This window comes from Penicillium atrosanguineum (genome assembly GCF_028827265.1).
Source record: "Penicillium atrosanguineum strain IBT 20685 chromosome Unknown utg000004l_segment0_segment0, whole genome shotgun sequence".
Lineage (NCBI taxonomy): Eukaryota > Fungi > Ascomycota > Eurotiomycetes > Eurotiales > Aspergillaceae > Penicillium > Penicillium atrosanguineum.
The window spans coordinates 2,270,851-2,296,640 of NW_026623136.1; the positions used below are offsets into that span (position 1 = coordinate 2,270,851).

General features: G+C 47.3%; 12 protein-coding genes across 12 annotated transcripts; 6 read left to right on the top strand and 6 right to left on the bottom strand.

Moving 5' to 3' along the window:
• Positions 1–632: 632 nt before the first annotated feature.
• On the top strand, positions 633–1,577 carry N7443_006185 (uncharacterized protein; the record flags this gene model as incomplete). The annotated part of the gene is made up of 1 exon (XM_056886241.1): positions 633–1,577. The coding sequence occupies one exon, from the start codon at positions 633–635 to the stop codon at positions 1,575–1,577; it is 945 nt and encodes a 314-aa protein (XP_056741689.1).
• A 618-nt stretch (positions 1,578–2,195) lies between these two features.
• On the top strand, positions 2,196–2,708 carry N7443_006186 (uncharacterized protein; the record flags this gene model as incomplete). Its single annotated transcript, XM_056886242.1, has 1 exon — positions 2,196–2,708. The coding sequence occupies one exon, from the start codon at positions 2,196–2,198 to the stop codon at positions 2,706–2,708; it is 513 nt and encodes a 170-aa protein (XP_056741690.1).
• Positions 2,709–3,021: 313 nt separating this feature from the next.
• Positions 3,022–4,169, bottom strand: N7443_006187 (zinc-binding alcohol dehydrogenase family protein; the record flags this gene model as incomplete). The annotated part of the gene is made up of 2 exons (XM_056886243.1): positions 3,022–3,556; positions 3,613–4,169. 2 exons carry the CDS (start codon positions 4,167–4,169, stop codon positions 3,022–3,024), a joined length of 1,092 nt encoding a protein of 363 aa, XP_056741691.1.
• Positions 4,170–5,674: 1,505 nt separating this feature from the next.
• Positions 5,675–7,998, top strand: N7443_006188 (fungal specific transcription factor domain-containing protein; the record flags this gene model as incomplete). Its single annotated transcript, XM_056886244.1, has 7 exons — positions 5,675–5,778; positions 5,831–6,022; positions 6,088–6,226; positions 6,282–6,730; positions 6,787–7,342; positions 7,410–7,519; positions 7,575–7,998. The coding sequence occupies 7 exons, from the start codon at positions 5,675–5,677 to the stop codon at positions 7,996–7,998; spliced, it is 1,974 nt and encodes a 657-aa protein (XP_056741692.1).
• A 380-nt stretch (positions 7,999–8,378) lies between these two features.
• Positions 8,379–9,713, bottom strand: N7443_006189 (TauD/TfdA family dioxygenase; the record flags this gene model as incomplete). The annotated part of the gene is made up of 3 exons (XM_056886245.1): positions 8,379–9,039; positions 9,098–9,363; positions 9,417–9,713. 3 exons carry the CDS (start codon positions 9,711–9,713, stop codon positions 8,379–8,381), a joined length of 1,224 nt encoding a protein of 407 aa, XP_056741693.1.
• Positions 9,714–11,055: 1,342 nt separating this feature from the next.
• Positions 11,056–12,172, bottom strand: N7443_006190 (formate/nitrite transporter family protein; the record flags this gene model as incomplete). Its single annotated transcript, XM_056886246.1, has 4 exons — positions 11,056–11,225; positions 11,279–11,635; positions 11,700–11,820; positions 11,894–12,172. 4 exons carry the CDS (start codon positions 12,170–12,172, stop codon positions 11,056–11,058), a joined length of 927 nt encoding a protein of 308 aa, XP_056741694.1.
• Positions 12,173–13,128: 956 nt separating this feature from the next.
• On the top strand, positions 13,129–13,496 carry N7443_006191 (uncharacterized protein; the record flags this gene model as incomplete). The annotated part of the gene is made up of 2 exons (XM_056886247.1): positions 13,129–13,166; positions 13,346–13,496. The coding sequence occupies 2 exons, from the start codon at positions 13,129–13,131 to the stop codon at positions 13,494–13,496; spliced, it is 189 nt and encodes a 62-aa protein (XP_056741695.1).
• A 225-nt stretch (positions 13,497–13,721) lies between these two features.
• N7443_006192 (putative sarcosine oxidase) lies at positions 13,722–14,867 on the bottom strand (the record flags this gene model as incomplete). The annotated part of the gene is made up of 1 exon (XM_056886248.1): positions 13,722–14,867. The coding sequence occupies one exon, from the start codon at positions 14,865–14,867 to the stop codon at positions 13,722–13,724; it is 1,146 nt and encodes a 381-aa protein (XP_056741696.1).
• An 831-nt stretch (positions 14,868–15,698) lies between these two features.
• N7443_006193 (cystathionine beta-lyase) lies at positions 15,699–17,008 on the bottom strand (the record flags this gene model as incomplete). The annotated part of the gene is made up of 2 exons (XM_056886249.1): positions 15,699–16,733; positions 16,793–17,008. The coding sequence occupies 2 exons, from the start codon at positions 17,006–17,008 to the stop codon at positions 15,699–15,701; spliced, it is 1,251 nt and encodes a 416-aa protein (XP_056741697.1).
• Positions 17,009–18,313: 1,305 nt separating this feature from the next.
• On the top strand, positions 18,314–19,141 carry N7443_006194 (iron-sulfur cluster-binding protein, rieske family domain protein; the record flags this gene model as incomplete). Its single annotated transcript, XM_056886250.1, has 1 exon — positions 18,314–19,141. One exon carries the CDS (start codon positions 18,314–18,316, stop codon positions 19,139–19,141), a length of 828 nt encoding a protein of 275 aa, XP_056741698.1.
• Positions 19,142–19,222: 81 nt separating this feature from the next.
• On the top strand, positions 19,223–19,615 carry N7443_006195 (RHO alpha subunit C-terminal catalytic domain-containing protein; the record flags this gene model as incomplete). The annotated part of the gene is made up of 1 exon (XM_056886251.1): positions 19,223–19,615. One exon carries the CDS (start codon positions 19,223–19,225, stop codon positions 19,613–19,615), a length of 393 nt encoding a protein of 130 aa, XP_056741699.1.
• Positions 19,616–23,219: 3,604 nt separating this feature from the next.
• On the bottom strand, positions 23,220–24,976 carry N7443_006196 (MFS transporter; the record flags this gene model as incomplete). The annotated part of the gene is made up of 5 exons (XM_056886252.1): positions 23,220–23,518; positions 23,590–24,189; positions 24,243–24,655; positions 24,711–24,772; positions 24,824–24,976. 5 exons carry the CDS (start codon positions 24,974–24,976, stop codon positions 23,220–23,222), a joined length of 1,527 nt encoding a protein of 508 aa, XP_056741700.1.
• Between the last annotated feature and the right edge of the window lie 814 nt (positions 24,977–25,790).

A 25,790-nucleotide genomic window follows, 5' to 3' on the forward strand; every position in this document is an offset into this window, starting at 1 on the left:
CGTGTGAAAGGTGTCTCAAAGCTCAAGTTGTGTGTACGACAAGTGTTGGGCAGCCTGCTCACAATTACCTAACTTCAAAAGTCGACTCCGGCGCATTATCCCAGGAGTGTGATCCAGTTCTTAGCAGTGAACGAATGCCGATATCTGCCCTCCATAGATCGACTGCCTCAAAAGTGAGGAAACCACTTGCATCTTCTGGGACATCTCGGAGACAGGACACTCAATATTCCAGCTGTTGGAGGAGCCGGGATTTAATTCCCTTTTTATCTACAGCAGATTTGCCTTCTATGGAGAACATCGGGGGGCAAATGCCGTTTCTTTCTTCTTCGTCATTCCCTGCTGAGCCATGTAAAAACCCTTACACTCCCTGGAGAGTGGGGTCTTACGATTTTGTGAGTCCTCTTTGACCGCAAGTAAACAAAATCGACGCGTGTGTTAATTTATCTTGAGAACAGCCCTCAACAGAAGACGTAATGTTTGATCCGGAATATCGTCTTTCAGATCAACTGGCATTTCCACAAGCCGCTATGATGGATGGATCCTTAAGTTTTCAAAATGAGCCGATCGCCGAGAGAGGCGCCCCTTCAACCACAGGGACGCTCAGCTTCACCGACCAGCCCTCAAATCCCATCATGCATGGGATGTGGGATTCTCCGTGGGAAAACAATGCGATACCGAAGGCGGAGGATGGGCCGCCGATTCTGACCACAACAGACTGGTCGTCCATCAGCCCATTCGGTGTACGCAAAAGACTCCTCAAGTTGAATCTCGACTTGATCGAAGACCTTGAACTTCTAGAATCTGGCTCTCTAATGATGGGGTCTTCGTCTCTCCTCAGAGGAGATTCCAGCCCGACGGTTGGGAAACTAGATCTGCCCATCTTTCGCATGCTCAGCCACTCAACCCAATTCTTGGAAATTCTCGAAATGGGCATTGGCGCTGCGGAAGACTCCTTCAACTTAACCAATTTTTTCGATTCATCTCAAGAGGCACTCAGGATCAAACACAATACGAAGCCCCTACCTACAGATATCATGGGGAGCAGTGTGGAGGATGGCGAAAGAACAACATCATCCTACGACTCTGGATATTCCTCCATGATGGAACCATCCCAGGAACAAGCAAAAGCCCTAGAGCCTCAAAGATGCGATATATCGACAGCACTCAGCATGCTCGGAACTTATTGCCACCTGGTCCGCGTGTATCGAGCAGTGTTTACACAACTTTATCAACTATTTCTTATTATACCCCCTGCCGATGCTGCTGCGTATCTACTACTACCGAACTTACGATTTGGTCAGTTTCACATGGATGAAAACTTGACTGTTCAAGTCCAGGTATTGATTGAGCTTGGCTCCAGCATGCTAGTTAAAATTGAACGAACTCTCGGAATGTCCCAAGGTTCCACACGAGAGCCAGATGGTGAGATAAGTACCATGAGATTCATTTTGGATGAAAGTCCACTGGTATATATACGAGATCATATCATGGCACAGGAACAATTCACACATGGAATCCCATTGAGGGAAACAATGAACTGTCTTCGGCAACTTCTGAAAGACCCAGTCAACATGTGATGTTGTCTTGTGCTATCCTATTCTATAAACGAATATAATCGTCGTTATGTCAATAATATGATTCTATCCAGCCGGAAAAATGTGTCTCCACACAAAGTGAGGACGAATGATGTCCATTCCCAAGCAAATTTCTCGATGGCATTAGAATTAAATAATATAGAGAACAATACTTTCAAATTTACGGGTAGCTGAAACAAACTGCTGATCCCGATGCGCATGATAGGGGTTAAACCTGACCCCCTGCATAATCCGAGGCCGAGGCCGAGTCCGATTTTGCACAGCATTATTGCGAGCGCCTAGTATACCCCGGGAGAGGGCAGTTTGTATTTAAGGGACGCCCTTCCCTGGCTCCACATCTCAAATGAAAATTTCACAGCACCAGAAGTCAAGATTTACAAGAGGTTGACGCGACGCGAGAAGTTATGGCAGCTCCTATCTTTAAAGGTGCGACCAATTTGGTAGGCACCTGGAATCTGGTATATAGTGTCCACCCGTGACATTGGACATATTGAATTGACGAGATAAACAGAATAGGAAACTGTCGGATGACCCCGACAAGATATTTGAACTGGTATGGAGACAATATCATCGATATTATACTGCTAAAATGCTAAGGTCATGGTAAAGCAAGGAGCGCCGTGGCTCGTTAGAAAGGCTCTCAAGTATGCCAATCTGTCTTTGGAAATAAAACAGGCAAGTTCCTTGCCAGATGGAACAACTGCTGAGTTTACTGTCAACGATTCTGGCCTTGACTCTCCGGCCGGTGCAGTTATAACTCTTCACATAAAGCAGACCGTCAGACCTGGTTCATTTGATAGCATGGGAACGTACCATCTGGACGGAAAGCCTCAAGAATTTTCGCTTCCTATTTTTGGTGATGTCAACATGAGACTGCAATATATCAATGTAGCGAACATCAGCAACGAGACTCTACGCCAGAGACTGGAGAAAGCAAACCCGTCGAAGATCGTTATTAACGAATCTGCTGACAATCCAGACAAAGGATGGGAAGCTCAAGTTGTTTGGGCATTTGAGCTTGTTAATGAGAAGCGGTATCTCACCCGAAATGTTTCCACCTGGAATGACAAGGAGAGGGTGGAGGCCAGAATGGTTTACGACTATCAGGTTTAGCCATTAGTAGTGCGTTATCATTCTAATCCTTCTTTCGGATCCTTTCCGTGAGAGAAAGTTCAGTCAGTTCAGAACGTAACATGAACATTATTTCATCCTCGATTATCCGGGAAAAGACAAGTATGTATCCCACTACCTATGATGTCTCGTACGTATTTGACTACTAGGAAAAGGAGAATCTCAAGTAAAGCCGAAAGAATGAGGATAAAAGAAACCTCTTACTGTGGTTGAAATACATTTACTTCTAGGTTCATAGAATAGATGGATTGAAGTGAGAGTTCCCTGCAAGAATACCACAAAAAGAAGATACAAATTATGCACTTTGTTCAAGAGAGACAATCAACTTCTTACCCGACACATCTCCTTTCTTAAGCATCTCGAGGCCCTTCAAGATTCCATCAAAACGCCCAGGGATGAATACCTGGGGGCATGGTCTGAGTTTGCCCGTATCGATCAACGTTTGCAGCATGCGATACCAGGGACGTGCCCACACCGCAATCTCTGGTCTGGGTGGAATACCATAAGGCTCAGGTAGATTCACGCCCTTGCCAGCAATAGCACCTCCCATTACCAACTCGTGTTTGACCGTCTTTCGAGAGATCAGCTCCTCTGTGTACTGTTCCAGTGCGCAATATCTTCCACCGGTCCTGCCAATAGCATCTTGGCATAGTCGCACTGTTTTTGACTCTGCAAAAGGATCGAGGACATAGCGGAGTGCATTTTTGGTAGCTGTCCGGATCTCTTGCGCGCAGGTAGGCGATTTGTAGTCGAAAACGAGATCAGCACCGTAAGACTTTACTAATTCGAAATTATGAGGTGAACAGGTTGTGATTACTCGATGACCACAACTGAGAGATTTCGATTTAGTTTTGAGTCGTCGGCATCACCATGCGTAATCACTTACAGCTTCAGCATTTGAATGGCAATGAGGCCAATTGTGCTGCTACCTCCGTAGACTAAAACATCTTCAGTAATGATGGAAGGCTCGTCCAATTTCCCCGGAAGCTGAAGGGACCAAAATAAGGCAACTCCGAGAGTGGCAATGCCCGTGCATGACAGAGCTGGCGCTATCGTGAGTGAGATCCCTTCTGGTACATGGAAAGTAAAATCCGGCTCAGCTCTAAGATATTCACAGTAGGCTCCAGACTGAGGATCCGATTGGTTTGAGCCTTGCACAGCACCGAAAACTCGATCTCCAAGGCAAAATCGCCCCTGAGAAACTGCTTCGTTTCCCAGTGCCACAACTGTCCCGGCAAAGTCGCACCCATCCCAGAGACCCTGCGTTGGGAATCTTAGAGGCATCTTGAAATCACAGGGATTCAGAGCAACAGATGTGGTACGTACGAGCATTTGATGAGGACTAAGTTCTGGAATAGGGGAGTTCTGGGTAATCTGAAGAATACCGCCTTCATCTTGGAGGATGACAGTCTGAGTCGAGGGGATGTCATTCGGGCGACCCATTGGGGCTTTTACTTCAGCGAGGTAAAATGAATTCTATCCTCGCAGCAAAGCCACGGCGGAACTAGTAGATATAAACTTTGATGACCTCTGGTAACAAATAGCCTGAAATCAATCAAGCATATGGTACATTCGAACCAAAGGCAAATGAAAAGGTAGAGCTTGACGGAGAGGAATCGGGCAATGTAACTTCTGGCTAGCTTTGAGTCCGATTCAAAACTTGTTCCTAAGGAAATTAAACATGACACACAAAATAATACACGAAACCGACTCCCCCGATGCTACAGGAGCCAGTGTGAAACAAGAATTCGCCTGATTTAAAATATTGCATGCGGCCAGACCGGTGTCGGAGGTTAAGGTCTCGGTATCAGTGTGAAAAATTTTTCCTGGACAATACGTTTCAAACACAAGATTTCCTTGAGCAGCGCATGTGGGGGATTAGGTATCGCAGTGTCGTGGGTCAGATGGACGTCAAACTCTTCATCCTCGATTACCTCCGAGCCCAAGTAGCAAGGGGGAGAAGGATAGGAAGTAAAAGAACACGAGGCTTAGAGCACAGGACAGAGGCAATTTTAAAAGGAGAAAAATTCTATAGCTTGCCTACGCGTCCTCTAGTCTCGCTTTGCGAGCCCGGTTTCCTTTCAAAGTTCCCCCTGGACTGCATCGGACGACGATCTGTTGAGAACGGTATGAAAGTTGCTCGAAGGTCACAATTAGACAAAGTCGATCTTCGGCGGGAATTTCAAGGCTCGATAATTCGAGCAAGGCGGTTTCACGAGTTGAGCTTCGAGATGAACATGAAGCACATGAGTCCTTGGCAATGGTGATCGCCCCGCATTCTCCGCTTCTGCAATTCCGTCATTGAACACGAGGATGTCACCATGAGAACCGACGACCCGCGCAGGTTCCGATGACCCGAATCCCCTCACTCTTCAGATTGCTTCGTGTTCAAGTATCTCGGAAGTATCGCGATGTTAAGGCGACATGACTTCAAGCACTCCGAAAGCATCTCGGTCGCGATTCGGTGAGTGGGCCTCTACCTACTTCGGCATCGGTTATCATTAATACTTCCCAGGCTGTCGCACATGTCGTGCCCGCAAAGTGAGAGCACAAATAACCCATTTCCATGTTGGTCTAACCGAGCCCTTTAGGTCAAGTGTGATGAACGACCCGGAGAATGTGGAAACTGCGCCCGCCTTCGCTTGGTGTGTTCAGGTTATTCCACCTCCCCTCAAATTCAAGAGATTGCAAAATCTCGGGGCGAGAGCTCAAAACGAAAAAGAACATATCGCTCTTGCACAGCATGTCGAGCATCCAAGACAAAGTGCTCCGGGGAGCGACCCGTGTGCCAACGATGTCAAGACAAGGGCCTGAGCTGTGTTTACTCCGAATCCTCTCAGCCTAACTGGATCCAACGCGTCGAGGGGACTACAAAAGATAGCCAAACTTCGCTTTTCACCCCCGCTTTTGATTCTCAATCTCCTAGCATTCATCCTGACCCAGTTTCGATGCAGTCTACGGAGCAGTGCCATGCATCACAACCTGCATGTTTCTCACCTCGGCAGTCACTTACAGAAGATACAAATGAGGTCCAAAATTCGGCCCTTAAATGGTATGTGAAATACAATAACTTTGATGGATAAGTTCATTAAGAATCATTGCAGGTTGAATGCACGACACCTTCCAACCCCGTGGAAAATCGGTCTTCTGGTTGAGGAGTACTTTAACAACATTCATCCATTGCGATGTTTTGCCTTTATTCATAGACCATCATTCTTGCAGAAACTGGATAAAGAGATTTCGAAAAGCTCTCACAACAATGCTCTGCTGCACATTATCTGTGCGCTTGGTGGCCAGTAAGCGCTAACCTCTATTAAAGTCAACGCAGAGATCACCAAGATGCTAATGGGAACACCTGTAGATTCTACGCACTAGCGTACAGTGAGACTATCTCTCCGCTTCCATCAAAATCCGTGCTATCGGCCGGGAGTGAGTGGGCCAAGGTCGCTCAGCGGCTGATTCTCGAGACTTTAGACATGGTCACGAATGAAAATTTGATGGTGAATCCCACACCTCCCATATATCCTAAATCTCTGATTGCTCACATGAGATTAGGCATCTGTTCTGCTTCACGACTATGCAGTCCGGATGGGAAATTTTGCAAATGCTTTTATGCTCAGCGGACTCATCACACGCATGGCCCAGGCATTGCAAATTAACCTTGAGTACAATACGGATCTCCTTTGTCAAAACAACGAATATGGCCCTTCTACTACAGCAAAAGAGTCAAGGAGGCGACTGATGTGGAGTTGCTATGTAATGGATTCTCTCGTGGGTAGCGGAGTGGATCAACTCACGCTCGTTCATGAAAATGATATGAAGATCCAGCTTCCCTGCAATGAGAGAAACTTCACGCAGCAAATACCGTGCTTCACAGAAACACTTCAGCCTGGTAATTGGCTGAAGTTTATCCCTGGCGAGTTTGATACAGCGACCCTGCTACCAAACATGGGCATAATGGCCTACTTCATCAGACATATCTCTATTCGGAAGCGAGTTCTAAGGTATGAACTCTACCGCATAATCGGGCTGAGTGAATTTGAGATAACGTTGAGTTCAGATACATTAAGCATCTTGATGATGCGATGGTTCCATGGGATCCCAGCTCCGAATTTGCGATTCTGGACAAAGACTGCCGCGCATGGTACGAGTCTCTGCCAGCCAGCTTACAATTCACCCCTAGTGCCATTTATATAAGGAAAGATTCATCCCAGCTTGGTGCGCTCTGTGTATTACACTGTGCCCACTACCAAACGATATGCGATCTGTACCGACTGGGTGCTCCTGCCCTTTACAAACTTCGGGCTGCCTTCGATTTCCCACCAGAGCATCAGGTATTCCTTCATCATCTACAGCAGGTTCTGTTTGATGCCGCGAGAACTCTGGCAACGATTATCGGAGAGGCAGCCCGGCATGGAACCCGAATGTTAGCCGATTCATGGCTCCCAACAATTACATATGATAGTTGTCGGATCATGGTATATCATCTCACGCAGATTCTGGATCCCAGCTTGGAAGATACTAAGAGTATCATAATGGAGACACTTCCCCTCTTACAAAGCAATATCCATGCCCTGGGCGTTATGGGAAACCTGAACGGCATTGCAAATACTTTGGTGAATCCCTTTTGTCTCGAAATTACTTCTATAATGGGTGGCTAACTGCGTCTTCTATTCTTGAAAGTGTTCTGCGGCAGAGACCATGCTCGATCGTTCGGGAATTGGTTCCGAGGTCATCGCACCAAATAGCATACCCGATGACCCATACCAGTCCATTGAAGGAGAAGATCCAAGGTCAGCAGGTTTTAATTTTCAAGAACTGGAGAACTACTAACCTGGATTTCCACAGCAGTGAAAGTGTACCAGGAACCCCCATACAAAGTGCACCTGACTACGTTCTTAACCCTTTGTCCATCTTCCGCATGGCGCGCAAGTCTATTCCAGAGAGGCATGCCCCAGAAAAAGCCAACACGTCATCCGCTCCAAATAGCGCAAGACCTTGTTCTAGTGCAGATGCCAATCTGTCACCCATTGATCGTATCGATTATGTACAGACGGCCACTGCGGCTCAAAACGAGCATGAATCAAGTCAAGCAAGCCTAGAGGAACTCCAAACATTATTTATGTCTGATCTTGGATGGGCTTGGCAACCGGCAGATACTGCCGTCGGATCTGGGATTGCAACGGCCGGCTTATTGCCGTGGGCAGGAGGTTATCCTACAACACAGGCTGAACCATGGCTGCCCGTCTTCCCATTCCCACAGCAAAGTTGATCCAATTGCATCTATACCGGAAATTGGATGCTGCTATCTTGATTTGGTCATGAAAAGTCTGTTGAATCGTGAACGTACTTGGGCATGTATTCCTTTGGGAATCATAGCCATAGGGGGACTTCCCTTAATTCAATGTCCACATGTGTAACTCGTCTGCTAAAAATTAGAAGATTCATATGTAGTTCTGGACCAATTAGTTGATCACGTCTCCTAAGGGGTCCTCTCGAAAAGTACCTAGACAATTCTTAGGCCCCTAGCGGCCTACTTTACCAGCGCGGCTGAAACGAAAGGCTTCGTTCATCACAAGTCCACGACTTGTGGCATTTGTAAGGAATAGTTGACGTCACATAATAACATGAATTATATTCATTATACAATATTTACTCCGCATCCAAAGGACAATGAGGTGGCTGATCATTGACCTGAATACCTCCTCGCTTCTTTTCTAGGGTATCATGATAGGGAAGCTTCCAGCCAGATTCGGATTCAGGCGCAGAGAGCCACAGGCGCATCAAGTGTCGACGACGGGCAGGGTTACCATTCTCATCGACGGCACCTGCGGGGTGATCGGTGTACGCAGTTCGCGCGTGGAAGACATGCGAGTTGCTGACGAACTGGATGTCGCCTGGCGCCAGGATCATATGAAGTGAAAGCTCCGCGCAGGTCTTCTCGAACACCTCCATTGCGTACTTTTGCTTCTCAGATAGAGGGGGGATCTGAGCGTTTGGGCCAGAGTTGAATCGTGCCAGGGAAGTCACATTCATGGGGTCGAATCTCGCATAGACTCGGGGATTCTCGGCACGCTCGTTCTCGAGGTAGAAGATACTGCCCCGAATCCACTGTTCCTCGCCCTCTGATGTCTCACCCTTGCGATCAAAGTACCAGTTGGGCTCAACGAGTGTCTGGACAACATCGGGGTGTCTTTCTTGCAAAACGTTGAAGACCTGGTGTGTTGATGCAATGTCTGATTCGCCACCAGACATGGATTTGGCGACGCATAGAAGTCCCACGATATCGGACCCATCAGTGTGGAAATATTGACTGAGAAAGTTGTCAGTCTCAACCATCCGAATTTTCTATGATGGGCTACATAACTTACCGAGCATTGGTGCGGTAAATGCGAACTCGGTCAGTCTTGGTCGGGTCTTCTCCCAGATCCTTAACATGACCAAGAACGTGTCCACGGCCATTTTGGCTCACAAAGTATCCAAGGTAAGTGCCAAGACCCATGTATGCAGTCGCACACTTTTGGAGACTCCACTGCTGGGCTGGGATACCCTTAAAAAGGTAGAATCCTTTGCCGTCGATCAAGTCTTTCCGCAGCTCCTCCAGACGTCGCGAGAGATTTGGAAGTGCGAAATTGGTCTGTGCAAGAGGTTAGTGGAAGCAAGATGACAATTTAGGAAGAGGGGTTTCACCTTTGAGATACCAGTCAACGGTATTTCCATCTCGATAAATTCATCTGCGGCCGCGCTTATTTCTTGGATTTCATTATCGCTGAATCGGTGTGTCCATAGCTCGGGACTGTTGCGATAATCTTCGGCTTTCCAGACGGTAGGGCCTGTATGTACTTTTGGGAAGTCTGCATATGGACGGACCCAAGAATACACTGGGGGATGCTGTCCAGAAGTCTTCAAGCCGTCTGGAAATTTGTCGGTGTCGGCCCCGCTCAAGGCCAGACCTTGCGAAGTAGCAGTCTCCACGGCTGTAGTCATGCTGAGAAACAGTGAAGCTTGAAGAGTACTGTGTATATGGTTCTTGATGAATTCCAAGAATTGGAATATTGAATATGAACCGCTGTTTAGATGCGATCATCGTCTTAATATATGCTTCGTTGCACGGGAGTCAACCCGGTGTTCGCGTGTCCCCGCCTCGGCCGGTCGCATCGAGCAAGCGCAGTCCCCCGGGCGGTCGGCAATTGGCCTGGGATGAAAGTCGTGTTTGTCCAGCTTTCCCCAGCTGGTGGTGGTGTTCGGGTTCGGGTCGTCGGCAAATCGGCGAGAACTCCGATTCTGCCAGAATCACGCAAGATGGTGTGCTAAGTGATGCATTGCATGCCTTTCGACTACGAAGACGTAGATAGCTAATCCTGAAAAGAACACGAGGGTAGAGAGTCCAAAATGATGAATGATTGAAGAGACAAAATTCTGAATGAGGGCTAACTGCGACGAAGTAGGCGCAGGTTGCCCACTCTTGAACTACCCCATCGGTAGCCATTCACGGAACGTCCGAATGCTTGGAAGAAGACTTAAACTTAGTACCATACCTTCTGATTCGTATAGGAGTCTTCTTATTCGTATAGGAGTACTTCCGATTGAAGTCTTAAATGGTGAGAACACCAACTCTATAACCCCAGTTCTGCTTCTGCTGTCGATTGCTAATTTCGGGTAGCGCTAGGCCCGGCAGTCCAACGGACTGGCCAGTGATTGTTGCCGTCACTCGCGCCATCTACCCGCGAAGAAGGATATAGGATAAATCATGCACATGTGATGTATGGCATGATGATAGAAGTAGAAAGCAAGATTATCACAAGTGCCGAGGAACCTGTAGGGGTTTTTCGAGATCTTGTAGAGCAATGTTGACGACTTCGGTTATATCTATTCACAGCCCACACAGGAGGTACATTCATTGTGGAATGTTGATTTCAGCCAAGATTGTCTCCTTCTAATAAATACTTTAAGACAAGACAGTTTTACTCACTTTCCGATGAAAGTGGAGCTCCGATGCGGCAGGAGTTCGTAGGCCGGCAAGACAGTATGACATGGTTGGCTCGAAGAGTAGATGTTGATGAACACCATAGGATTATCATGAAAAAGAATCGCTCGAAATCTCATCTTGCCCCCCGAGGAGATCATCCGATCAAGTTTCCATGATAATGGAAGTGTCAACTTGTACCTGTTGACAATTACAACTCACAAAATTTACGAAAAACAACTGTAGAAATCAAGGGCTTGGCCATCAATCGAATTACATTAGGCATATTAATGTTGTGTGTACCAAAATACAAAAGGCCGGTAGATCAATATTCAAATGCAGCCAACTGTCTATTGTATCGCTTTAATGGCTTGGGCCAACAGCTGTTACTTGGTGAGAGCTTTCCGCAGAAGCCTCGATGTCATTCTTCTCTTTGGAAACTCTGGTTTGCCCCACTGGATCGTCGGTCTTTTTGTTGCCTGCAATTGCTAGGTCATCAAAATTGAGAAGGTACATGTACCAATAGTATGTCCCTGTCATTCATTAAGTCGAGTAATTCAGATACTGGAAGAAGATGTGAACTCACCGCAGAAAATAGCCCCGCCAAGAATGTTTCCAATCAACGTCGGGATAATGCCCTTCCAGATGTAAAGACCAACAGTTATATCCGGTGCTCCGACCCAGATACCCAATGGAATGAACGTCATGTTGGCAACAACGTGATCAAATCCAACAGATACGAAAGCAAAAATTGGAAGCCAGATACCCATGATCTTGGACGCAAGACTACGCCCCTGTGCACCAAAAAAACAGGCGAGGCACACTAGCCAATTGCATCCGATTCCACGCAGCAGAATCATGTGGAAGTCTGGAGTGACCTGCTTTTTTGTGGCAAACGTAATGACTGCTGATTTATATGGGTCTGCACCAAAAACATCACCATCTTGACACTCACAGTAAGCTTCGGATTCAAGTGTTTTCGCCACAGAAGGCGGTAAGGTACTCACATCCAAAGATAAGAATCGCCACAAAAAGCGACCCGGCCAAGTTACCCCAAAATGTCACTGCCCAGTGGATCAACATCTTCCACCAGGGAAGTTGTCTCTGGAGAGCTGCTACTGTGGTGTACTGCTCGGAAACTCAGAGCGTCAACAGACCATCCATAGCACGTTTCATTCCATCTGGACCGGCTTTGACGTACCATGAAAGTGCCGGTGCAAAGGTCTGCACCCGTCAAAATAATCATGCACAACCCATAGGGGAATACCAAAGCACTAATAGTCCGAATCAAACCCGGCGCATTATCTTGATACCAAGGGGATGCATCGGTGCTCAAAGAAGTTCCACAGGCAAAAGCAAGTAAACAGCCGGCGGACGTGGAGCTCAAGAATACCTTGTCCAGTCTCATATTACCTTTTTTGACACCAGCATTAGAAACCGCCAAGAGGACCTCCTCAGGGGACAAGGCGTCAAAGGTCATTTTGCAGCAGTGTTTCACCTTCGAGAGAAAGATAAAAATGGTGCTCAAGATAACCTGGTAAATCTTTGGCGATTGAGAGCACACAAGGCCGCTTCCAAAGGGAGATCTCTGGGGCTAAATAGTAGGATGGACAAGGGGGGACTGCAGGGGTTCCCCAACGAATTTCAAACTCTTTGCTATGATCTCCCCGCGCGGCGATTCAATGAAGTTAAGGGTCATTCTCTCGTGAGGGGGTCCCAAGGGGTATTATGGAGCGGGGACCCGCAGAATCAGCAGAGCCCTGGGAGACTCGTTTGTCCGGGGTCAGCTCAAATTCATGACCAGGATTCATAGTCGCCGATCACTGCCATGAATGATCAACGCGACCTCTCAAAACTCAGCTAGTTATCGAGACCGGTCTTGGCATGTACAGGGATCTTGGTAGACATTTTCCATCTCAGAATTTCACCTCGGCCTCTCCGTGGGCTTATTGGAGCAAACTTGCGAAAATCAATAATAGTCCGCGGTGGCTTCTAATTTGCAGCAACTAATAGTTAATTATATGTTTTCCCGAAATAGATTGGCACGGGCCATTTCCCCGCCCACCTGAGAAATAACACGGGGTACCCTGCAGTTCCGGGTTTTCTCGAACTTTGGGTACATGAGTCGAAAGAACGTGCCGGCGGCCCAGCATCTGCGAGGATACGGAAGGCAAAGCTTGGAAAGCTTACCGAAGCTTATGTGGAGGCAACCAATGAGCGGTGACGTCAGGTCTACAGCACGCTGCCATCAACAGAATCTAGGATCTTGCTACTTCTTTGAGTTAACCCAATCTTGAATCTCAATAAGCGGGGTAGACTTTTCTCGATCGAAGGGACGATGGTGAACAACAGCAAACCCGTCATAATGTGGAGCCCCCGCATTTGAACCTGTGCAGGGATTAACAAAGCGGTGGCGAGTTCAACGAGCCAGTCAACATGACTGCAGCTGAAATTTGTGGTTGGATGGAGGAGAAGTAGGGGCAGTTGTTTGAATGGGCCAGACAATCTGGGCCTGGGGAGTGATTGGTCGTAAAAGGCAAGTCTGTGCTTTGCATCTACATTGCAATCACACGCTTGGCTTGGAATCCGGGTCTCATAATAAGCGATGCAGTGGTCGGAAGATTGTTAGGATACTCGAGTAAAATCCTACCAGAAGCCTCAGGAATACAAGATTCGAACGTCAAGTCACATGTGATATGTTGTCTCTTATTGCAAGCCTCATCTTGCAGATGATGAACATTCTAAGAGTAGCCCAAGCAGCACAAGGTACCAGTCGCGGAAGAACTGGGGACACGACGTTTTGAAGCCATCGGTAGAAGAGTGAGCAAAGGAAATATTGGTGCGTTTGTCGAAAGACTGTTACATTCACCAAAAGTTCAATGCCAACTGTTGTCTCTGTATCTTAAGTTCGTTACTATCATGTTCAATACACATGCAAAGCAATTCCTGTATCATTTCTAACAATATCTTTGAATTTTGAAAGATTTCGCTGCCGTATAAAAAATTGTTTAACAAACAAACCCGTTATATCAAAGCTTGCTGTTCAGAGTAGCAGCCTTTGGAATTCCCCACTTTGAAATATCCTCGGTGGTATGGCCATCCACTGCGAGCTCTGCCAGCGCCCGACCAAAGGCAGGAGCAAACTTGAAAGCATGCGCAGCGCCCAGGCCAACGATGATATCAGGATGGTTGTCCAACGGGCTGATGATAAATTGTCGATCGGGAGTGATCGTGTACTGGCAAGTGATTGTGCGCAGGGGCTGACGCTCCTCATCAGGAATAAAGCCCTTCATAAAGGATGTCAGCTCCTCGAGCAGTGGGGGTGAATGTACAAATGTACGTTGCTCGGGTGTCATGAAGTTGTTCGAGTAATCACGTCCGGCCTTGATGGTCGGTTCACCGTAGCAGGGGAATCCGTAATAGCAATTCGCGCCTTGCCAGATCCAAACAGGGAAACGATCAGTTTCAAAGGCAGCCGCGTCGGTGGGTTTGTAGTATGTGACTTGCTCTTGCATAACAGACACCGGGATATGGACGGATAGGGGAGCGAGGAGTTTGTTAATCCAAGCGTCAGTTGCAAGAACGACCTTGGCGGCCTTGAATCGACCCTTGGGTGTTTCGATTATAACTCCACCTGAAGCCTGGGGCGTGACACGATCGACAGGCGTATTATCCTTCAAAATAGCACCATGGGAGCGTGCCATAGCTTGTAATGTGCTGACTGTCTTCGCAGCATGGGCGATGCCTGAATCGGCCGTGAACACGGTGGAGACATTTTCGGGAATATCAAACTGGGGCCATCGCCGCTTCACTTCTTGGGAGTTAAGCAGCTCATATGGAATACTCTGATCATCCAGGCTCTTGGTGAAGTCACTGGCTGGAACTGGTGAATCCGGGTCGAAGAATACTACGCCGCCAGTGACTGTCAGCATCTTGTAGCCCGAATCCCGTTCTAGTTGGGCCCAGTCCTTGTAAGCAGATTTGGCAAGAGCGACATATTCGGGAGCAAAGTTGGAGGTTCGAACAATGCGAGAAGTATCGTGGGAAGCTCCGCGTACATGACCAAGCTCGAACTGCTCGAATGCAATCACTTTGGCGCCCTTTTTGGCGGCGTAGTATGCCGCTCCGCTTCCAAGGACACCAAGTCCCACAACTGCGACGTCGTATTGATCCATATTTTCCAGCCTGTCCAAAATGAAATGGGTTGATCAATATGAGATACTTTATCCGAATACTGCCCCGACTTTATGAGTTTGCACACCCCTTCCTCGACCATGTTACCATAGGCGTCGGTCCGTCCACGTGACTTCTATACACCAGCGATAAAGTGACTCGCCACGTATTGATTGAATATCAAAAGTGAAATTAGGAATCGGCTAGATGACAGCAGAGGTCAAGTGGATCCCGCCTTATTGCATAGGTGCATGCAAAGTCGGCGTTGATCCGTCAGTCACCCCCACGTTGCACTAGATACGCTCAGATGACCGGTAATTTCCCCGTCCCCGCAACAAGGCCGGTCACTTGATCAACCATCCAGACTGTCTGTTCAAACCCTATTCTTCGGCCAGTGTGCTCACTGTCTGTCATGTAAATGTGTGATAGTCTCGGAATTAACATTTTGCAAGCAAATCTCCATCATGGCGTTGAGTTATTCACCCTTGCAACTCCCGTTACTTCTAATTGTAGCTGCTAACATTCTGAAACGATAGCGAAGACTTTGTCTTTATCACAATAGGCTCGTAGAGAACCTCGATGTGTGACTGCAACAATTGTCAACTTGAATCGTGTCCTTAACCTTGTCAGCAGCCCTGTAGAGTTGCTCAAGTTACACTCTTAGGGTATCATGCCCTCGACATCTAGGGAATCTGGGTTTACATCGTCAGCTGAAACGCTACATTGTATTGAGGTTTTAGTGATCGAATTAAATTCATGTGTAGAAATAATAGCTAGCTATTTCAGCTGATGTGAGGGGATCATCCCTAGGGTGTAGTTTGAAGGCAGGGATCTTAATCGGAATCCCTCAGGATCGACTCCAACCCTTGAATAATATCGGTCTTCAAATCATCAAACTCCTCGATTCCACAACTGACTCTCAAGAGCCTCTTATCGCAGCCTGCTTCGCTCATTGTACGCCATTCCATCAGGCTCTCCACGCCCCCCAGGCTAGTGGCATGTTGGAAAACAAACATTCTGGTAGGCAGTCGACGAGCATGGTCCGGATTCTTGGCCCACATGGAAAAGACGGGACCAAAGCCTCCAGGCATTTGCTTGCGGAGCCATCCGTCCTTCAAATCGTCTTCTTGCAGAGAGGCATGCTTAACATCAATCAGAACCTTTGCAACTGGAGACTGGGGGTCTTTCAGCTCCTCGTGTAACCACGCAGCCAGTCTCTCTGCCGTTTGTGCCTGCCGGGCCACTCGAAGCTGCATAGTACGAATGGAGCGGATTCCCAACCAGCCCTCAAAGCTTCCCATGACACTGCCAATGTATTGGCGATCTTTATGGAGCGTCTTCAGCCATCCTTTCTCAACATGGTCTGAGCGGATGACCAGGATACCGCAAAGCATGTCGGAGTGACCCCCAACGTATTTCGTTCCACTGTGCATCACAATATCGGCTCCAAGATTCAGAGGGTTTTGCAGCGGGGGCGGTGCGAAAGTAGCGTCCACAGTCAGGTAGGCTCCCTTTTCAGTCGCCTTTGCTCGATAATAGGCAAGGTTGCGGGCTTCGCCAGTGGGGTTAAGAGGGGTTTCAACGTGGATCATATCGCCGGGTCCAGCTTGATCAACATCTGTCAGGTCCAGCTTCTGAACTCCTGTCAATCGGTGTATGATGTCCAGAACTCCATGGCATCCGTGGTATCCATCTCCAATGAATACTTTTTTGGGGTTGAGGAGAACGACCATAGCGTGGAAAGAAGATAGTCCGGTCGAGTAAGTGATCACTTCTCCACCCATGATATTCTTAAGCAGGACCTCCAAGCGATTTGTATTCGGTGCCGTGTAGCGAGAGTATACGTGAGAGTCATAAGGGGCGTTCGGCTGTTGCACCTCATTAGTCTGGGTGTTTGGAAAACCACATCAACCTTCAAAGGACTTACGTCTTTATTTTCCTCCGGCACAAGATTTTCTGGGTCGCGTGCGTAGCGGAAGTTGACCGCTGTATGCATTCCAGGAGCGATAGCACGATGAGAACTGACAAAGTCATCGGCATGAATTGCTCTTGTGGACACATGCATTTTAGGCAGCGCCTCGTTCAAGGCTTCTGCTGTCAAGATGAATTTCGAAGCATTGTCGGATGTTTCGATTGAACCCATGGTGCTTTGCTATGAAGTACTTGACGTGAGAGTAGGGCAGAATGGCGGATGGGTATTGGTCGTTGTTGTCCGCAAGGTTGCTTCCGAGGCCTGAAAATGACTATGAAGATTTTTATAAGTGAGAAAACCTGTGAATAAACTGCCACACATACCTCAGGTCTGTTAGCCAGTCGGACGTAGACCGTACATCAAAGATAGTGCACTCCCATACTTCTCGTTCAGCGTGCACATGACCGGACCGTTCCGCGTGGGTACAATTATCGATAAGTTCCGTCTCGTGGGCCCGGCTGTAGCGAAGGCCAAGAGCAGATATCAATGTCACTCCGGCCTAGAGTCGACCCTGGATCTTTGTAAATACTTAGGAGGATATTGGGTTGGCAGCTGTGGAATACTCACGGGGCCCGGCGATATCTGGCAATAAAACTGGATTGGGGGCGTTGTTTTGCAAGGATCCGTACCTAATGCTTACGTGTATTGTCGTGCCCGAGAAATAAAACTTCGAGATAGCCTGACTGTGGGATTATGAAAGGAGGTGACCTCTGCGTGATGGACATATGGGCAAGGCCATATGCAATTGCGCGTCCCATAGATATATACGTTGAGCGGGCAAACAAGTAGGTAAGCTTCCTTTCAAAAAGCCTAAGAAAAATACACGGCTGTTTATTCTGAGTCCATCTTGTACAATTTGGTTTTCAGAATAAGTTTGAACACTTCAATGAGATCTTGTTTTCTCGGACTTTCTCTTCAATACAATAGAACATTAAGGGCCCACAGGAGAGGTCGAAACAACGCGAAATGGTATTGCCATGAATACTTCTAGGAAGCCGGTAAAGCTTTCTTTCTTGATTTTTGTATCATTTGCATGTTTATTTTACAAAAGTAGCTGTTCTTCGAGTTTCTGATAACAGTGATTGGGTACCCAAATACCATGTTCGGTAGATCGTGTCCACGTGATCGGCCTGGACGGCGCCGGGCCGCACTAGCGTTGTAAGCTCCGCAGCTGTGACTAAATATCGTCACACGCACTGACTCCGCCAGCCAACGGAGATATCCACGGTCACAATAACACGGCGATTTGGCCGCCGGTACGATTCCGATTCAATGTAATCTATGAATTCCAGGCCACTTGTCGCCTTTTCAGTATGTTGTCGCGTGATCGGCGGTCTTCAACTCACTTCGGTCCGAGGGTTTAAATGGAGCGGAAATGGACCAGAAAATGAAATGCGTAAATATCGTGTCATTGGCGGGTACCACAAGAATTGTCAACTTCCATCTTGAGCCGTGTACAAATCACAAATATTCACCATGGCTGCAGCAGTAGCGTCTCTGTTTGGCTACAACAAGCCCGTCCCAAATACAAGGGTGCCAGATGAACCGCCAAAAGCTCTTCCAGCTTCCTGGTATCGTGCTCCAGAAATGTACGAGCTGGAGCGACGAGCCATCTTCTCTAAGAAATGGATCCTAATTACCCACAAGCTGCGCTTCACAAAGCCCGGCGACTTTCTTCGATTTGAGGAAGCAGGATTCTCCTTTGTGCTGTGCCTTGACCGACAAGGTAACCTGAACGGATTCCACAATATCTGCCGTCATCGTGCTTTCCCTCTCATATCGGAGGATCAGGGCAATGCGAAAATTCTTTCTTGCAAATATCACGGGTGGTCGTATGGTCTCAACGGAAAACTAGCCAAGGCCCCAAAGTTCGACGACGTCCCAGGATTTAAGAAGGAGAACCAGAGCCTGTTTCCTGTTAATGTGCATACTGATGATTTGGGTTTCATTTGGGTCAATCTTGACTCATCACCAAATCCTGTCTCCTGGGAAGAAGACTTCAAGGGTGTCGACACACAAGAGCGGTTCAAGCAATTTGACTTCAGCCAGTACAAATTCGACCATACCTGGCAGATGAATGGCAACTATAACTGGAAAACACTTGCCGACAACTACAACGAATGCTATCACTGCACCGTTGCACATCCTGACGTGGCGAATTTGGCCGATCTGTCGTATTATTATACAATTTCTACCCCTGGGCATATTCAACACTATTCTCGACCAAAGGAGGACAAAGTGGATGATGATATCCAAAATGCAAGTACATATTACTTTCCGAATGCTTGCATGACGGTTTCGTGAGTTACTACAAATCCAGATCTTCTCCTTCAACTATCATTTTCTGACAAGTGTTGGCCTTTCAGACCCCATTTCTTCTACATGATGCGATGCGTCCCAACTTCTGCAGGAACCTGCTCCATGGAATACGAGGTCTACCGGCACAATGAGGCCTCGGACAACGACTTCGAGTATATTGATTCATTCTTCAAGAGAGTTCTCGACGAGGACAAGCATCTTTGCAACGCTGCTCAAAAGAATCTGAATGCCGGTGTCTTTGTTAATGGCCAACTTCACCCTCGTCTGGAGAGCGCTCCACTTTTCTTCCAGAACACTGTCCGAAATTTGCTGAAGAGCCATCGCGACGAGGAACGAAAAGAGAGCAAGGAGATTTGGCCAGCCCGGCAACAGTCGGCTGGTGACGCTACGGCAGAGGATATGGCTTTTTGCTCAGGATTGGCATGCTCCGGGGAAGGCTCCGGCGAACTGGAATGGTAACATCGATGGTTCTACAGTACTTTTGTCTTTGATATCCTTAGCTAGCTACTCGTTGTTTTCAGATTGATTAATCTCAATATTACAGGCTCAAGATTAATCTTTGTTTTGATGGAGAGGGCACGGAATTGAGCTCTAGGAGGGACCCTCTTGGTCCAGCTTTCAAAATAATACAGCTCGAAAAGGCCAGGCTGTTCGATTATAAAATTATTTTTACCGCCACGTACTTGTCATGTCAGGAACCCTATAATTCACTGAGTTATGTCATCATTTTCCGCTTATCGGTATAGTTTCCTTGCGTGGGTCCAACCGTGGATGCGGGTGGATCGTATCCGTGTGTTATCGGGCGAGGAACAATTCACGGCTCGTAACCCGATAACCCCGCGCGTCCTCAAAAGGCTTGCCAAACCAGCCAACCATTTATTTTCTCGATCATTTGTTCTATCAGTACTCGTTATGAATAATCGTGTCAGTAAGAGATCCCATCAGGCCTGTGAGAACTGTCGGTGAGTGAGAGCCACGATCGCCATGCCTCCATTCACTCTTTACTAATTCCCTGCAGGCGGAAGAAGACGCGATGTCCTGGAGAGCGTCCAGCATGTTCAACGTGTACTCGTCTGCAACAAAGCTGCCAGTATAGCAGAAGCTACGAGGCCTTAGAAAGATCCCTCGAGGGCGATCGGGTCCTGGTACGGTTTATCTTAGAAGATACGGATGGAAAGCGCTAATTCAAATCAGGAAGACAGATTGCAGCAATTGGAGGAGAAAATGGAATTGATGCTTGAAGACCCAACGTGAGAAACGCTGTATTTCTTAATTCAGGCTACATTGCTGACTGTAACAGGACCTTTCATCAAGTTGGCACTCCAAAGTCACGTTCTCGTGGGCTTCATAGCCGTGAGAACACATTAGATTCGAGTGACTTCCAAGAGACACCCCTTGTACGAAGAATGCCTAGTGATGAGACAGCGCTCCAAGGTGATCATGGGCTGCCTGTTGCAATGCCACCAAAACACATTGTGACCGAGGGTATTGCACTCTACTTTCAGTACTGCCACAAGCAACCTTTGTGGTTATTTGACCCAGAAGACTTAGCTGTTCCAGAGAACTGCCGCAAGGAGGTGATATTCGGCATACTCAGTCTCTCCCTATGTTACTCAGACAGTCCTTCGCTCGAAGGAAGGACAGACCAAATGTGCCGGCAATATGCCGAGGCTGCTCGCAGCTATGCCATGTTCCGTATAGCTCAAGGCAAAGTAAACATCTCGACTTTGCAAAGCTTCTGCTTGATTGCAATGGCTGAATATATCGGTGAGAGTCCTTTTGGATTGATGAGTGGCATTTCCAGAAGTTTCTAACAATGTCTCCAGCCAATGACACTCATCTCGCAAGGCTTCATATTGGTCTTGCTACTAATCTTGCAAAGTGCGCAGGGATCGACATTGAATTGCACGAGGGCAAATTTACCCCGGAGTTAGAAGAACGGCGAAGGGTATTTTGGAGCATTCATCTTCTCAACCAGCAGTACGCACCGCACAGTATGCAGTTGAATATGCTGCGAGACATTCATAGGCCGAAGTACCTGGCTGCTATCACTGATTCTTCGCGGGAAATGGGACTGAAGCCACCCCAGACCCCACAAGAAAATGGTGCCTTCACATCTAGAAGTGGGATCTGGGTTTACATGGTGCAGTTATCGACTCTATGGAGTGAGGTGCAGCATTATGTCTCGCATTGTGCCAGTGGAGATATGACGCCGCCATGGTCAATAGACTCTGGCTATTCTATCATTGGAGCTCACCTGATGGATACCGAAACTAACTTCCCCACAGCCCATCGATATGACTCAGTCAGATTTCAAGAGCAATCTCGCGCGGAATTGAATCGCGACCGTGGGTACTGGAGTCCCTGGCTGTATCTCCAGTTCACCTATCATGCTGTCCACAGCGTCCTCAATCACCCTTTTCTCTACTCTTGGCGACCTCAGCAATCTGCCCAGCTCGCGGTCCCAAACACTTTCTGGAAGACATCATCAGAGTTGGCTCTTATTCATACGAGTTGGACGGTTCGTCTTATTGAAATGGTCGCTGATAAGGAGTATCAGCTGTCTGACCCATTTCTTGGCCACGCGGTAGCGATTGCAGCCACGATTCACCTCTATTACTGTCGAGCTGCAGATCCAGCTCTTAGGGAATCTGCTCAGAAAAAACTTGACACTTGCACAAGGTTCTTGAGTGACCTAGCGAGGAAATGGTCCCGACTCCAGTCACTCGTAAGTTTGCCTCAACCACGGCTATTCTTCATCTTTCTAACACAAACCAGTATCAAAAGATTCAAAGACTTATTGAGTCTGCATTTGCTGTCAGCCCATATTCAACTCATAGCCGACTGCCCCGAAGAACACTCTCAATAGACACTGCTTTGATGTGGGACATTCTTTGTCACAAGTCTACCAAAACCCCATTTGATCCTCCAGGCGAGGGTCTTTTTGAAGCGTCATTCTTGCAAAGTCTTGGAAACATTCACCCAGATCAGTTGACGGTCGAGACTGAGATATTTCACGGTTCTGCCGCAGCGGTAGATATGTCAGAAGGAGGTCAAGCGCTGCCCCCATACTCCAGCACATTGCGCAATCTAGGCCCATCTCAGAATCCAGAGCACGGGCCTTGGATTCAAAATACATTATCAATCAATAATGATTCAGACGAAGTACCGCTACAGCGGGAGCCATTGGCGTGGGCGGCATCTGGATTCCCAGGTGACGTGTCATTCATGGATGTTACGCATGACCCATTCTTTCAATTTCAGGATCACGAAAATCCATATCGAGGAATATGGGAGATTGGAAACTTGTGATCTATGCTTTCTTATATTATTGGCCATTTATTCCCCTCAAGCGAGCATTAAAGTGGCTATTGTTTCAACTATAGATCTACTCTGAGCAGGCTAATTTTCACTTTTACATAGCTAAAGAAATAACGACAAGCAATACAATATATTTCATCCCCAGGAGCTACAAAGAGAGCCTTGATGTTAGAGGAAGATTATTCTCTTATTCTTTCCCTTTTCATCTCCTATTCCACATAGAAATGTGTGTGTTATGCAATGCGTGTCCTATGCACCGAGTTTCTTATCACCATGATGTGGTATGACCAATAGCCTTTTTGGAGAGACATTTTGTGTGCCTGCAATGATTGCCCTTCGGCCAGGCAAAGGGATCCCCGCAAGGCTAGATCCATCACGCGGGCATATTCCTTTTTTGTTTCCACGGAAGCGGGGCGAAAACGACGCGGGGTGAAGCGGACGGGGGCCGACCGTGCCGTCCGTCTTCATCTGAACGAAACAGATTAAGCGATAGCCGAAAGATACCAATTTGGCCAAGCCCCTATTTGAATCTGATGACATCGAGTCGGGATTGCTAATCCTTTGATATCATTTGTCGGGCTCCAGGGCTTTTATTGCTGAGATGTGGTGAACGATAAATATGGCTGAAGTGAGCTTCTCATTTGACGTTTTCTGAAAGACTGACTATAGTAACTACTTGTTTGAAATGTATGCGCTCTCTTTGATAAATGCTCAATGAAAATTAAATACAGTTGATATTGTATCAGATGCTCTTCTTCCCACGTGACTCAAGGGGGAAAAAGGCCGCGAGGATACCAGCAACGCCCAATAAAGCAGCACACACGTAGATAGGTACTGAGCTGGAGGTCGACGTAAAAGCACCAATCAGAGCCGACACCATACCCATTAACCGATTGAAGGCAACGGCAATGCCATTTCCAGTGCCACGATGTGCAGAGGGTAGAACCTCAACGGTGTAAGCGTAAAGAGTGGCGTAATAAATGTTAATCGATACCGAGATGGCCGAGGCGAACCCGATATTTTGTTGTCCTGTTTTTACAGCTGTATAGCCGAAAAAAAGATCACTTGGATCGTGAGCTTCGAATGCCTTTCGATATTGTGATTTTACTTACTTGTCATGAGCGCCCCAACTGCCATGGTTCTCTTCCGTCCAAACAAGGGTAATTCGCAGAAGTACGAGGCAATGATTGGGCCAGGTATAGCACACAGATTGGTGATTGCGTAGTTCCGCCATGTGATATAGGTCGAACTTGTACCAGTAGATGACCCTCGAGATGCTAAGTATTCTGGTAAATAAACATAGTATAATGAATATCCTAGCCCAATGAGAGCCCATGATAGCCAAACTAAAGAGGTTGATAGAGCCATAGTGCGATTAGCGAACAGGCCTCGTACATGTACGGCCACTTCGGCGAGAGATGCTTTATTTTTGGCATGTGTACTGTTAATATGGCCGTGGGCCTGAAGCTGATCCAGGGTAAGGGGACAAGGTCGGTTGTATTTGTGAGCAAGATTTTGGAGTGTCTTCACGACATCCTCGTCTCGAGCTTGGCAGAGAAGAAATTTTGGAGTTTCGTGGAATCGGATGACTAGCACCCGACACATGCTCAAGACAAATACCAAGGCTCCACAAGTGTAGAAAAGATATCTCCATCCCATGTTATTGGCATTGGTACATGGGACCGACCCATCAAGAGGGCAGCTATAACCCGCTGTTATTTAATTAGCATATAGGAATAATTAGGAGTTTGAGACGGATGATCACCCATAAATGGCCATGCAATGAGGCCGGCGACGGTTTGGCCAACTCCCCACCATCCGGCTAGAAGAGTAAGAAGCCATTGTTTATTGGAGGGAAGATATTCCAGGAAAACCGTTGTGTCTAATACCAGATTTCCGCCAGAGCCAAATGCCGAAATAGCCACCATTGTGGCCCACGAGGCATAACTTGGAGCTGCGCCCGCTGTGATAGCGAAAATGGCACTTATGAGCAGAGAAAAGTTGAATGCCCATTTTCTTCCGATGATATCCGCCGTGCTACCCCAGAACAAGGCACCCACTAGCAAAGCAAGATAGAAGCCCAGCTGCGCACCTCGCGTGAATTTTGGAGGGTACTGTGCTACTACCTGGTCTGCGGAGATACTCATAAGGAAAAGCAGTAGAGAGTCGACGCCATAGCTAATTTTAATCATCAGTATGCTCTTCAGTTAAGCGAAAGATCAAGACAACTCACCCGAATCCATTGAGAAAAAATAGTTTGGTGTGATAAGGAGTAAACCCGATTTGATCAATCGCCTGTATTGGTTAACAAAATTTGCGTTGGAATTGCATTAATGAGTGACACACATCATTGACAAGATTCATTTTTGCCATTAAGACTTGATCAACCCCTTCCATCGACACAACATCCGCGCTAATATCGACCGAGTCCATCGTGGATTCTTCAGTCTCTTGCTTATGGTGCTGAGAATTCACCAGCTCGTTGGACTTTGAAGCCATTGCAAATGGGTTTGAAGGTACGCGTAGCTGCCTCTGTGTCCTTGATCGAGTTGTAATCGAGGAATGGTGACTCCTTAGTTTTAGATTTAGCGCACATGGTTGCGGTGGGCGAACAGTTTATAAGCCAATTTTTGGGGGAGGGGCATACATGGCCACTCTCCAATGATGACAGGACCCATAATTATAGTCCTATTTGTAATTAATCGTACTATACATGCGGCTTCCCTTGATCGAGAGAGGATACCGAAAGCCCGCATAGCAAACTACAGACGTATGATTTCCCACCCGTACTAATCGTGCTCCACGAAAGAAGCTAGAATATGCGGGCACGAATCAAGTATACTTGATTGTGGAGAAAGTGTCTAAGTAGGAAGGACAGATCTAACGTTAGTAGGTAAAGTGATTACCGTAGATAAGCGTCGGCCGGTCTTCAAGCAAACCCGCTCATGTGATCGGGGTATCGGGAGATGCCGACGGTCCACAAAGCATAAGCTCCCCCGGATTCCCCGTACTGACTTACGATCAATACAACCCCATTATGAAGTCACCGAAACTCATTACATAGCGGGACAATAAGTGCCCTAATTATCAAGGGTGGAATCGATATGGTAGCTACGGGGTGGTGCTGAACAAAAGAATCATTGCTTGAAGGTGAAAGAGAGACATCAAGAGTTTCGGAGATGGACGTATCGACATAGAGAAAATCAATGACACTTAGAAATTTAGCCATCTACTACTCTTGTATTCACTCAATAGCCGCTTTTTCATCCGTGTTTTCCTTGGCCCCTGCTAGTATTGCTCTTTGTTTCCTCCT